The sequence below is a fragment of the Atractosteus spatula genome, chromosome 10 (genome assembly GCF_055471065.1).
Source record: "Atractosteus spatula isolate fAtrSpa1 chromosome 10, fAtrSpa1.hap1, whole genome shotgun sequence".
NCBI classification, from domain to species: domain Eukaryota; kingdom Metazoa; phylum Chordata; class Actinopteri; order Semionotiformes; family Lepisosteidae; genus Atractosteus; species Atractosteus spatula.
Genome location: NC_142715.1, coordinates 26,133,644 through 26,148,076, shown reverse-complemented (window position 1 = coordinate 26,148,076; position 14,433 = coordinate 26,133,644). Strand labels below are relative to the sequence as shown.

Genomic DNA, 14,433 nt, shown 5'->3' with positions numbered 1-14,433 from the left:
GCTAGCTCTTTTGAAAGCATGAAACTCATAATTTCAGGGCAGTGGGTTTGTGTCCTATGTGGGGTGCCAAGGGCACAAGTCTAACAACTTTATCCTGTTAAAACTGAAACAGCAACAGGAAAACATTGCTGCTCCGTTTGCCAGCAGTGGCAAGCAAAAGTGAAATGCCATGAAATGGCAGGAGAGCAAATAGACCCTATCCGTAGCAGAAAAACAGGGATTAACTCAGGAGGTCAGACGATGTCATGTAGAAACCTATGCCCACAGGCCGCAGAGGAGAGGACTTGGTGCTAGGTGGTCTCAAGACATCCGAACCCTTAATGCTGAGCAAGGAGCAGAGCAGACACAGGAAGTAAATAGGCTACACAATAAGACACACCGGAAAGACATGAATAATCACAGGGATCTAGGTGTACAGAGCATGACACTCAGACAGGGTCTCCTGCCTGTGTTTGTACCACTGATACAACACAGGTAGAGAGACACATACAGTAGTTACAGTGAGGAGTGTTGTCACAGCTCTCAGCTGTGGAAATGAGAGGATGGACTGATGGATCATGATGATAAACTCTAGATCAGTGTCTCCTACCTGAACACCTCACTCCAGCATCAAAGCCATGAGAAATGCTATACTGTTTCATTTCTTGTTTTCCACAGTCCCTCAGTGCAGACTCTGACCCCTTGCAAAGGACCCAGCTCAGCAGAATTGATCCAGACCCTGGTCCAAAGTGAGCTCCTCCTGGTGGTGAAACCGCAGATCCACAGCCCAGCTGTCTGCATACCACTGCAGCATCATCCAGATCCCAGCCAAAGTCAGCTACTGTCCCCCACTCTCCATCATGATACACTTCCACTGTTCCCTCACAGGGACTGGCACCCTTCACCAGCCTCACATCAGCACTACCTGGAGACAGAGAAAATAATATTACCATGTTTGGAGGAAAACTTCTATATATGTACATATACATATTGAAAATATTTCTGATAGTTTAGTTTTCTGTGTTACTGGACTGCTACTCCATTCCCTGGTGAACTAGAAACAGATTACATGCAGAAACCAACACAGAAAGCATACTAAGTATACTAACTCAACTTCTGTAAAACATTGACACCCACTACCTGCCTTTTCAGATCCTGACTTTGCGTGAGATACTGGAGGGTCTAACAGCATAGTGACTGAGAGATACTTCATACTCTGCAGTATGAGATACTGGAGAGTTTAGCAGCACAGTGACTCTATGTGTGAGATACTGGAGAGACTACCAGCATACATGTAGTAATTCTATGAATTCAGAGGGCTGGGACTTGTATTTCTCTTTTTCTCAGAGCTGTGGTCAGTAGAGTTTTCAGTGCCTCTGGTGTCAGAAGTCTGAATCACTGATGCTTGTTTGTATCTATGTATCAGGCCTCATGTAATAACTGCAAAATAAGAACGGAAACTGAATACTGGTCTGTACACGGTATGAGATTTAAGAACTGATTTAAGTATAGAAAGCGAAGTACAAACAAAGGCAGGGTAGAGCTCTCTGAGAAAAGACTCAATACCGAGCAGCGGGAAGCGGGTCTGGATGGTTTAAATAGAGCTGTGTGCTGCACGGTAGAGTGTGTGCTGGTGGATTAACACGTGCAGCGGTGCTTGTTATTATTAACCCGCTGCTGGTGCTGATTAGTTCTCTTATGGGTTGATCTCCGCTGGCTAGCGGTCATGACATTTTCACTGTTTCAATACACAATTTTTCCAGATTTCCACTGTTTAAACAATTCAATAACTGTTGAACTACACAGTTTCATTTAACACACCGAGCATTACTGCTCAGGTTCAGGTTCAGCCACCTAAAGAAGGCTCCAAGGCCGAAACATTGTGTTTACTTTCTTCTTTTTTTCAGCATAGAATAAACCTATTACTTGTTCCTTTGCAAATTTAAGAGATGTATATCTGTGTGTTTGCTTATGCAATCGTTAGTGTACAAAATGTACAGCAGAGGGGACAAGACACAGCCCTGTGGTGATCCAATTGAAGTGTAGCGAATGTCAGACAAGCACTTCCCCCAACTTGACCTGTTGAGACCTGTTAGTTAGGAAGTTTAGCACCCACCTTATCAAGTTCTCATTCAGATTGAAGCACTTCAGATTCACACTTCCACTATTATCATCAACTCCTTTCATGTCACCATTTGCTTTACCATGTTTCTTACAATGGAGTTCACCATCTTGCTTCAGTGTATAGTTGCACGGCATAAGTAATATTTTCAATCAATGTTTACTCTTAACAACACATCTTTACCTCGTGTGGCTTCTACATAAATGCTAAACCAATGTCTAGTTATTTCCACAACTCAAACATAACACCACATTTCTGTGTGTGATAATCACATCCTGTATACCCAGGGCAACATTAAGACTATCACAGACCTCAGGGCTATAGACTTTCAGGGGGCCCCTCCAACTCACATCACTCCCAATCAACAAACACAACTGTGCCCTACACAACTTTGCCATACACTACATTTAAAGTTCAAATCTTGTTCAAAATGTTGTAAAAAACAGAGCTTAAGATAAGTTAGAATCAAAACTAAAGAGTAATTTAGTCTTACAGTTGCAAAAAGCCTCCTTGGCCCTACATACACATATACAGAAGCCGCTTAAAACTGCTTTTAACACCACCACAGACGGTCTTCTCAACAGACACACAGCGCATTCCTACATTATTCCCAGAACTACAGACTCAACCACTGCCCACTCAACAACACAAGCACCATTACAAAGAATGCAGTTAAATAACACAAATCACACAAAATCACCTAAAATGGAAATAGGTGCTTTTACTCCTCCACGGCGGGAGTGACAATAAGGACCATGGCTGGTAGCTTAGCTGAAAAATAGTCAAGACAACGTAATCATTCTGACCAGCGATGGATACAAAAACTCTATACATTAGCCACAACATCCAATCATTCACGTTGTGCTCACTTTATTTTATATTTATGAGGTTTTAAACAGTTTTATCAATCTGCAAAGTGATGAGGAGACCAGACACGAATTAGTGTGCAGAATGTTCTGGTGGTGCCTTTAATTACTTTGCCTTTTCACTCTTGCCAGAACCGCGGATTTCTTATCACTGGCAGTGGTAAAGCGCCATCTACAGGATAAACTATTAAACAGCATTGAAGCTTGTTCTCATCCTCTTAGGAGTTTTCATGTTGTGTATTATCATGAAGAAAAATAAAAAATACCACATTTAAACAAACAAAAAAGAGGGGTACCCCTTTCTTTCATACATCTAATCTCAAGCCCTTACATGCCAAGATCTAACACATGAATCATTTAACACCTGATTCAGAGATTAATCATATTCCAAATATACCAGATAAGTTTAATATATTTTGCTAACTAGTAAATTCATTAACTCTCTGTGTTATTGTGAAGTTGTCCTAATAAATAGCAAGCCTGAGTACTCTGATCATGAATCTCCAACTGATGGAGGCAGGAGAAGTATTTATTTAACTTGTACAATATTATTTAAGCAATCATTTGATTTTCATTATCCATGCTTAAAAACTAGCATTCAAATGCACACCAACCAGATTACAGTAAACCATTCTTATTAAATCTCCACATTATCAAAAAGAAAAATAGTCCTTATTATCTGAATCTTAACCTTAGAAGACCAACTCATGTATCTGTCAAATTATACTCAAATGTGCAAAGTCAATATAATTGCTGCCTTCCAGTTCAGTTCCAGACCTTGTTTGCTATCTGTGTGGCGTTTGTATGTTCTACCTGAGCTCACATCTTTTTTTTCTCTGGCTTCTCTGTTTTCCTCCCAGATGCTATAAAATTCACCCTGGTGGGAGTGTGTGCATGTCTGTGTCTGTGTGTGTGCCCTGTGATGGATTGGTGTTCTTTCCAGTGTGTCGCCCGCATTGTGTCCGCTGTGCTTGTTGGGATTGACTCCAGCTGCCCTGGAACTCTTCATTCAATAAAGCAACTGTAACTGTTCTACCCTGGTTCCTAATAATAATACAAAATCATATTTTACTATTGTCTAAGCAGTAAATATTTTTTTTTCTACAGTACAGGCTGTTCTTTTCAATGTCTAAACACAGCAAACCTGCATGAACCATACAGAAAAAGAAGTTTCTGTAATAAAACTACCACAGTCTCTAATATATATATACTCCTATCTAGAAACAGCTATGGGTCAAAAATAGTTTCACATCATATTTACCTCCAATAGTGCCTCAGTCTCTTTTAATTAATTTTTCTATATTTATTACTGAATTAAAACTGTTCCAGACTTTAAACACAGATTTACCTCCATTAATACTGAACTATCTAAGGAGCTTTAACACTGAAAGTATCACATAATGAAAAAATACACATCTTTAATAATTCATTTACCTACAATGCTTCCTCAGTTTCTTATAATTATTTAGTGGGAAAACATTACTTCCTCAGACATTTTCTAGTGTTTAAACATGCCTTTAAATATATTATTATACCTGCCCTTAATAATTCTTCAAGCTAAAATATCACCTTCTCAAGACATTATTTATATAAAAGTTCCATTTGTAATAAAGCCACAACCCATAATAATAAAATATACTCTTATAACACTCTTATCTGTTTTAAGAATAAGAATAAGAATATTGCATACAGATAATTATACTGGAGACATAAACTGAAGATAATAGTAAGTAGCAGTAGATTGGCAGAGGTGATGCTATTAAAAATATAAAATTGTTCTTAGCAACTAATTATTTTACCTGACTTACAGACCAATCAAAAATAGTTTTAATGTTTTCTTATGAATACCCACAGTCCTGGATTTAAAATCAAACATTAAAACATTAAATTCCGAGCTCATTTACAAATTATGTTGTGCAGCTTTTCCATCTTAACTTTAATTCTTGTTGTCTGTCTGGAAAGCAGAAGACTGGTCACTTACTGGCTGAGCTGTGCAGCACCAGGACAGCGAGAGAGAAGATGGACAGGCAGCTCTCCATTGTCATCAGGACAGAGCACAGCTGAGACCCCTGTCTTCACCCCTGAGCCCACAGGGCAACTGAGCTGCTGCTCCGCACCCCAGACCCCCAGTAACAACACAGCCCCCCGCCCCGCCAATCACACACAGCACTGCCTTTTCAGACTGACAGCAGGAACCTCTTACACAGGCGGGACGGCCAATCACACAGGGCACTTTCAGTCTTCTCCATATATATCAGAGACACATCACTGTTTCCTCTCCCTGAAGACACTCCCAGCAGTGCGGAGGAGAGGAGAGACAGGAGCAGCTCTGTGTCTCACTGGAGGAAACACAGATACAGATACAGGCAGCAGGGCTGCAGGTGCTGCAGGGGCAGGAAGAGATCAGATATTAAACTAAGAAAAAATTGTAGACAAGTATTATATTTTTAAATCAGTATCAAGATAATCAATTATGTATATATGGTCCTGTAATTCTTGCTGTCTGTATCAGGAAGTGTCTAGAACGTGGTCCTGTCTTGCTGTCGGTGTCAGGCAGTGTCTAGTGACTGGTGTCCTAAACATGGTCCTGTCTTGCTGTCGGTGTCAGGCAGTGTCCAATGACTGGTGTCCTACAGTGAGCCACAGAGTTGTCGTGTCTCCAGACAGTAATGTCTTCTGGTCCTCTTCAAGGGCAGTGTGAGGAGAGCCTGTGCTTAAGGTGGCAGTGAGGTCATTCAGGTCAGCACAGGAATCCAGAGACAAGGTGGACTGAATAAGAACTGGCTGTCCTGTGACTGTGATCAATAATTTAAATGAAAAAGAAAGAAAAGCTCAGCAGTGATTGTCCCCTATGTACTGAGCCTGTTGGACAGCAGCTCTTCCAGTTGAGTCCCTCAGACCCTGAGTCTGTCTCTGCGCAGCTCCAGTCCACACAGATGTTCCAACCCCTCCAGCTGTGGCCCCAGTGTCTCTCTGTGTGAAGCCGACTGCATGACTGAGACTCTCTAACAGCATAGTGGAGCTGAACTGATACTGATACACTGATACACCCCCAGTCTGAACAGTGTGAGGGAACAGCTCACATCTTCTTCCTTATCATTATGGGTAGTAGGAGCAGCAGTAGGAGCAGCAGTAAAATATTAGTAGTAGCAGTAGTATCAGTGGCAGCAGCAGTTGTGGTAGCAGTAGTAGTATTAGCATTTATGCTGTATTTAAACTCTCCTGTTCAATATAGCAGAGTTCTTGTGTTACAGCTTCACCATAATAGCTGCAGCAGCAGGAGCCACGGAGCAGGAGTCAGTTTCAAATTTGAAAAAGCAACACAATTATGAAAAAAAAAGTTCAGTCTTTGTTAATACAGCGGTGATTTAAGGCAGAGCTTCACTGGAGCTACAGGTCAGGCTCTGCAGTGAGTCTGTGGTTTTTGCTCCTCCGAGCTCTTCCAGCACAGGAAACCAGGCTGTACTGTGAGGCTGTGGGTGTCAGTGTGAAGAGGCAGCTGAGAGCTGGGCTGTACAGGGAGACACACAGGGAGCCCAATATTCAGAGCTCCAGTGCTGCACAGGGAGACACAGGAGAGCCCAGTGTTCAGAGCTCTAGTGCTGCACAGGGAGACCCTCAGTGTTCTCCCCTCCCTACACAGCTCTCTCAGTGTGTCTCTCAGGGCTGAACAGGAGGGGCTGTTCCTGTCAGAATGGAGGCTGACTCTCAGAGCTCCAGTGTCAGTATGAGGAGAAGCTCTCAGACTTGACTGCTGCCAGAGCCTCTGAGCCTGAGTGGCCATGAGCACTGAGCTCCTCAGCAGCTGAGAAAAGCCTCCTGTCTCCTGTGGTCACAGTGTGGTTGAACACCTGCACTGTCTTTCTGCTCCTTCTCCCTCTCTCCACCTTCCTGTCTCTCTCGCTGTGTGTGCTCTTATCTGTCCATCTCTCTCTCCTCTTCTCTCACTCTGACAGTCTGTGCAGAGTATCTGAAGGGGATGTAACATTGCTTGGCAAAGGAAAAGACTTCTCAGAGGCAGAATAAAACAAACATATTTTCTCCTCTCAGTCAGATTCACAGCTCAGACTGACACACAGAGCTCTGGGTCCCTCAGTACTTTACCCAAATTCCTACCTCCTGAACAGACAGAAGCTCATCTCCTTCCTTCTCTTTATCCTGACAATTCAGAACCAGAGGACATTCAGACAATCAGTGCTGCTACATGAACAATATCAGACAGAACAGCCTGGACTCAGGTCACATCTCCCCCTTTTCTCCTTCCTCACAGCCTCTTAGAGACAGAGAAGAGCTCCTGGTTCTCCTCTCTGTGAACTGGGCTCAGGGGTCACTGATCTGGCAGCTGTGGGCTCTGTTCCAGGTCAGAAGCAAGAAGCTTCTATTAACCCTCTCCAGGACCTCCAGCCCTTCAGTATTACTGCCCTGATTCATTGTCTTTACTGTAAGTCACTCCTCCAACCCTCTGTCAGAAGTGTTTTACTGAAAATTGAGCAATATGTGTTTATCTCTTATTATTATTTTTACTGATTTAATGAACAGCAGTATTGCTACTCTTATAAGTGTAATATGATTAGCAGCAGCAGCAGCAGACCAATGGTCTTGTCTACAATAGTGACCAGTTGACCAGTCTGTACCTCTGAGCAGTGGGACTCAGATCACACAGAAGACCTGTCTGTGTGTTATTCCACACCAGCCCTGGGATACAGCGTCTCCCACACGTCTCTCACGGAGTCTTATAAATATACAGTTAAACAGAGTCTGATAACAGTTATACAGTTAATTAAATCACCAAACTGGCTGAGGAACTGAGAGCTCGAGTGGAAATAAAACCAGGAGATGCTCTTCAACCTTAAAAGCGCTTATTACAGGGACTTGTGCCCTTTCTCTTCTGCTCTACCGGAGTATGCTATACAACGCATTAGTCTGCGAAGTAAACTATTTTTTTTGTTTAATAAATTGTATTCCTCGGTTTGTCGCTCTCCATTTCCAGCTGTTATGTCTCTTCCAGCGGAGACGCGCTCTGCTCTGTCAGAAAGAGCGCTGTGACGTCACAGACACCAGCCAGAGTGCCGGGATCAGAGAGCGAGACCGCGGGAAGCGCGCGGAGCGCACTGAGGAGAGATATTGATCACTTATCTATCGACAACCAATTAATTCAACTAAAAAACCTTAGAATCATCGATTAACTTCACCGATTGGTGAGTACTGATTCTTTTCTTTCTTTAAATTCTTTAAATATCTAGAAAACAGTCAATACAGCCTGTATCGATCAAATACCATAGTGCGTTTAGTGTTCATACTGTTCAATCCCAAATTAAAGAATGATTATTCAAATGATTGTTTAGAAATTGTATTCTAGAGCTTGAAAATTATATTCCAAGTTGATTTGATGTAGGTAACAGTTTAAATGCATTTTTCCACTGTTTACAAATTAAAAGTATGGTAACCATGGCGACACGTGCCACTTCACTGTGCCCAGCTAGGTGTCTCGCCTTCGTCAAAAAGAGTGGTTTGACGTCACGGACTAATACTAATGCGAGTGTATTCATATTTAATATTAGTGAGAGTACAATCGGTAGCTTTAATATTAATGCTAGTGTTCATGTCAGTATTAATGGTGATTGTGCTTCTGATAGTTTTGATGCCAGTATTCATGTTAATATTAGTTATAATTATAGAGTTACTGTTAGAGTATTTACACTAGTAGTCATGTTAGTTTTAGTGATAGCATTACTGTTATTATTAGTATTAGTAGTGTAGTAGTAGTTTGTGTCAGTGATAATGATAGTGTAATTCTTAGTGATAGTGTTACTGTTTTAATGTTAGTGGCATTTGTGTTAGTGTTAGTTATACCTTATTTGTAGTTATGAGTGTGTGTGTTTTTGTCTGTGTGTGTGTGTTGGTGTGTGTCTATAAGTATTTGTAGTCTATGTGTGTGTCTGTGAATGTGTGCGAGTATGTGTGTGAGTGTCTGATTGTGTGTATAAATGTATGTCGTGTCTGTGAGTGTGTGTTGTGTCTGTGTGTGTGTCTGTGAGTGTGTGTAGTGTATGTGTGTGTGTCTGTCAGTGTGTGAATGTGTGTCTGTGAGTGTGTGTAATGTCTGTGTGTGAATATATGTGGGTGAGTGTCATGCAGTGTGTGATAATGTGTGTGATTGTGTGGGTGTATATCTGTCAGTGTGTGTGAGTGTGTGTGTAGGTGGGCTTGGGCTCCACTCGTGTGTCTGACAGAAGTGACCCATCAACAAGTGTTGAGGTCCAGAGTCGCCTGAGAATGGAACCACTTTCTAGATTCCAGACCAACGTCCAGAGAGCTGTGAGTGCTCTGTTTTTATCACTATTACTAGTAATGACAGCAGTAGTAGTATTAATATCAGAATTAGTATTAGAATTTGTAGTCATGGTCATAGTATTAGCAGCAGGAGTAACAACAGTGGTAGTTGGATTATCCAAGCAGTTACTCCAGGAACTACAGTATTGCACATTTATACTCTATTTTCCAGGTATGTTTTGTAAAGTGCTTTGATGTTCTGGATTAAAAGGCAAAATATAAGAAAAAAATTGATTGATTGATTGATTGATTGACTATGAGAGTGAAGTCTGGTCGAACTTGTTTGTCTAACTGAACTGTCCTGTCCACAGATGTCAACAGAGGTGAACAGAGAAGATGTCCAAACCCACCAGAGACTGGAGACAAGTTTGAGAGTCAGGCCACAGACCCAGAGAGCTGTGAGTCCACTGCTGGTCTTCTTCATATTGTGATTCTTCCTCTTCTTCCTCCTCCTGAAATTAAAGCTCATCGCAGTAGCAGGGCTCTGTTGTTTTCTCTTGAGGAAGAGAAAGACTCTACCTGTCAGTGTGTGCATCTGCGTGTGTGTTAGTGTGTGGGAGTGTGTGTCTGTGGGTGTGTGTGCTTGTGAGTCTAGTCCAGCCCGTGTCTGTAACAGAACTGTATCTGACATCCCCAGATCAGGAAGGAGGTAACAGGAGACTCAGCCAACACAGGAGCCAGAACCAAAAGACCCCAAGAAAAGCGAGTCTGCATTATTATTATTATTATTATTAGTAGTAGTAGTAGTAGTAGTAGTAGTAGTAGTGAGAGGGTGAGTGTGTGTGAGGTTGTGTGTGAGAGAGGGTGAGCATGTCTCAAACTCCATTCCTAGAGGGTCTGGTGCATCATCTGGTTTCCTGCCCAGAGGTCTTGGTTACAAAGTTGATCTAATTTTTTAATTAAACAAAAAATATTCTAATACTGTACCTTTATCCAGACCTTAAATATCCAACTATGCCTTGAATATTTTGAGTCTTCAACAGTGAGAGACATCAAAATATATGATTAAACACATTATTTCCACATCTTCTTATGAAAATAATTAGATTAAATTTTTAATTGGCTAGCCCCGTTTAGAAAGAAAACCTGGAGATGCACCTGGCTCTCCAGGGATTGTGAATGGGCTTGAGACCCCTGGTCTAGCAGAACTGGCGCCTCAACAGGTCTCGACAGGGATGTTGGGGATCATGAAGCTGGATAGCTGAGGGCTGGACACTGCTTCTGGAACGAGGACGACAGGCCACTGTCATGTAGGGTCATCTTGGCCCATGATGATGATGTGTGTTTGTGTGACTGGCTGGTAACTCTGTTTTCTCCTCCCCAGCACCGCCGGGAGAAACTCGCTCAAGTCGAGAGAGGAATGGCCGAGCAGAGAGAAGGGTGTCACACCGAGACCTGGGGCAGATCCCACAGGAACATGAGTATTGGCTTCAACAACATGGTTGGATAGCTTGTTCCACACACCCACCACCCTCTACATACAGTAGTGCCTCCTGTCCTGACTGTAGGGTCTCATCCAGCTCTCTCTTAAGATAAGCCACCCTATCGGCTTCAACAACATGGCTAGACAGCTTGTTCCACACCCCCACCCTCCTCTATGTAAAGAATACTGTATTAATACTGACAGACTACGAATAAACCTGTACTGAGACACAAACTTGGTTGGCTTCTGCTGGTGAGACTAAAGCAGTCATCTTGTTGACAGGTCTTGACAGAGACGGACGTGACCCTGAAAGGCCGGAGAAGGGCAACCGATACTGAGGCTCTGAGCAAAGATTCGTCCAGTGTAAGACAACCAATGTGTTCTGCTCAGGATGATGATGGTGATGCAGATGGTAGTGTAGATAATGAAGGTGGTTATGATGATGATGTTGATGGAAAGGTGTTGATGATGATGATGGTGGATATGATGATTGTCATGATGAAGAAGGATATTGTGATGAAGATGGTGGAGATCATTTATTAGAAATGTGATGAAGATGATGGTGACGAAGATAGTGGAGATTATAATGGTGGAGGTGTTGATGATGGTGACACAGTCATGCCTGTGTGTGGCTGTGTGTGAAAGGGAAGGTGGGGTTGGATCAGGTCTGCCGCTGTCATCTGATAGGACTGTCAGAGGAAGAGGGAGCAGACTCCCCCTGTGTCTCACCCCAGGCAGCCTAGAGCTGCAAGTCTGTGAGCCTGATATGTCTGTGACGTCTATCAAAAGTTTGGTTTCAGCTGCAATGATGGTGACTGTGATTGCTGGGAGACCAGGGGCAGGGCTTGGTACTCCTGGAGAAGACCCTCTCAGTTTTCTCTCTGTCCTCCTCATGCCCTCTCTGTGCCCCTGTCCCCTCAGGCCAGCCAGCCAATCACCAGGCAGGAGACCGAGACCCAGCTGTGGAAACACCCTAAGGCCCCGGAGAGGGATCTGCAGGAGGACAGGGCATGGACCTCCTCCTTGGCAGCCCCCATACCCCATTGCTCGCCCCCTCACACACCCCCTCACCCACCCCCTGGTACACCCGCTCACCCGGGCCTGACCCCAGCGGCCCTGTGGCAGCTCAGGGAGGGCCTGCAGGTCGAGCTGGAGGGGCTGCTCCAGGAGGAGGAGATACAGGTGCGGACCTGGGCTCAGAACATGATATCATCTATCCAGCTGGACTGCCTGGCGCTGTACAATGAAGTCCTGCCTGACTTTGAATCAGAGGGTGCATACGCGGGATTGGTAAGTCCCTTAAACCCCTCCCCCTTGCTTGAATCACACTGAGGTATGCAGGGGCTGGGGTGACTCACCTCTCCAAGACACCTGCATCATCCCACTCCCATTTCACCTCAACATGGTTCTGAGAAAATCTCCCGTCCCCAAGGGGAGAGAGACAGGAGCCGGGCTGGGCCTCCAGCCCTCTGTTTATTCAAGATTATTGCCTCAGGAGGTGGGTGAGGTGGAAGACACACTGTCTACAGATCACCACTAGGGACAGCGTAATGCAGGGGGTGAGACTCTTAAGGATAACAGTGGGAATGACTCCTCCTCTCTTGACTCACTGCCTACTGATGATGTTATGTCACTCCAGCTCCTCCTCATGGTGGTGTCTGCAGTCAGGCAATTTGGAGAATCGTTGAGGGATGATGATGAATATTCACCTTTCTTGTTCTCCCAGGGCACAGGAATCATGAAGCAGGACAGCTATGAGGAGGTGAAAGAGGCGCTGAAATCCTACTTCGAAAATACAATGGTCAGGTGTGACTTATCTGAGGTGGACAAGTGCTTCCGCCAGGCTGCAGCCGAGCTTGACCTTATCCTGCAGAAGTACCTGGGAGATGTTGTGGCCGAGGTCTGTGAATAGCAGGTTTATTTTGATAAAAGACATTTCTAGTCCCCTTCTATTGTTGGTGTCTATTTCATGTTAAGGATTTGACTTGAAAATGAAACGTTTAATCGACTTACAGGGAGTCTTCTTTAAGATGTGTATCGGATCTCCACTGTCACTTTACTGGACTTTTGAAGTAACCAATCTACAATGAAAATATATACTGCACATCTTAAGGAACATGAGGAGAAATCCGTGTGCTGATTGTCACCAAAAATGTCACAAATTAACCGCCAAACTGTTTAACATGTCCAACCACCTCTTCCTATTTTGCAGTGATTATAATTCTTTCAGTTTCTTCTCTTGTATTTTCCTTACTGTTTCACTGTCCCCTTCCCCCATGTGGAGATGGATCCACAGACGAAACCCTGTTTCACCATTTGTTTGTTCAAAGTCTTTGGACTGACTTGCGACTTGCGAAGCCCCAGTGGCACAATCAGTCAGCGTGCACAGCAGAGTCATGGCGATGTTGTGTGTTCACGCCTCACCTGGAGCAATGGCACCTACAGATCCAGCCATTCAAAATGTGTGGAGTACATGGCGGTAAAACACGGCGGGCATGGCAAATCATACCACATTTGAATTGAAATATGATAATAGTATCTGGAAGCACCTTGTAAAATCACCAGGTGGAGCTAATAAAGCTTAACATCTCATATACAGCATTTGAGCTGTCACCAGAAAACGCCTGGTTTCGAATCCCAGTCACTGCTGAGGGACAGTCTTTTTACAATTAAGAATTTAAGTTGCATACTCTTTAGATTTTTAATCATTTGAAACTGTGTATTACAGAATGTCAATCATTAAACATTAAAAAATAGGTACATTTTATAAAAGAAAGATTGCTCTTGTGGACAAAAGTACACAACCTTCCACCTTCATCATAAATATTTTAATTCTGCATAAATATTTTTTGCATCAAAGTCTTTAACTTGGTAACTAACATGGGTTCTGGTTTTAACATGCTTGTTCTAACATTATTAAGCTTATATTCTGTAATTCATAAAAAGTTATAACGTTTTATCCTTTTCTAAGAATACGTAGTAAAAACACCACTTGCTGTTATTGTAAAAAAATACATGTTGTAGTGATTTAACATCACTTGATAGTTATATTAATATGGGATCTTATTAATCTACTACTACTACTATAGTCCACTATAGCTTATTGTGAACATGATGTGTCTTTTTCAGGTTTACACCTGAATTGAGAAAATAATGACCAGACACATTATTATAGTTTCAGTGGTATTTTTAATTTGTTTTTCTCGATTCTAATTACAATACATACAACTTCGTTTTAAGGCTTGAGGCGTCTGTTAAACTGCCCAACTGAATAAAGTGTTTTGAATCAAATCGGTTGAACAGTTGACAGTATTCCCGTTTGATAATTCACGTTTTTATTTCATTATTAATATAAATTAACATTGAATATGTTATGATAAATATATATATATAAAAACATGTTAATATAGTGTACATTATACTTACTATTTTATTTTTTTAAAGTATTTGTTAGAAGAAAAACTTGTGCCGTAAGCAGGTATTGAAATTGGATTGTCAAGGGCTGCTCGAAAACACAGCTGAGACGAACAGTTTAAAGTGTTTTGAAAGTAATCATGCGCGATTGAGTCAAATTAAAAATAAACCATGTTTGCAAAGAATGTGGATTACAGTAAATTAATATCAGGTTTTTTACTGCGATAACGAGCACAAGTATTCAAAGAAAAGGTTAATCACTTAACTCAGTTAACTTTGAATGTGTTGTGATATTT

General features: G+C 42.5%; 1 protein-coding gene across 1 annotated transcript; it reads left to right on the top strand.

Annotated features, from left to right (window-relative positions):
• The first annotated feature begins 9,243 nt into the window (after positions 1-9,243).
• LOC148826724 (uncharacterized) lies at positions 9,244-12,635 on the top strand. Its single transcript, XM_088926280.1, has 7 exons — positions 9,244-9,285; positions 9,612-9,698; positions 9,938-10,006; positions 10,625-10,741; positions 11,006-11,086; positions 11,645-12,013; positions 12,450-12,635. The coding sequence occupies exons 1-7, from the start codon at positions 9,244-9,246 to the stop codon at positions 12,633-12,635; spliced, it is 951 nt and encodes a 316-aa protein (XP_088782406.1).
• The last annotated feature ends 1,798 nt before the right edge of the window (positions 12,636-14,433 follow it).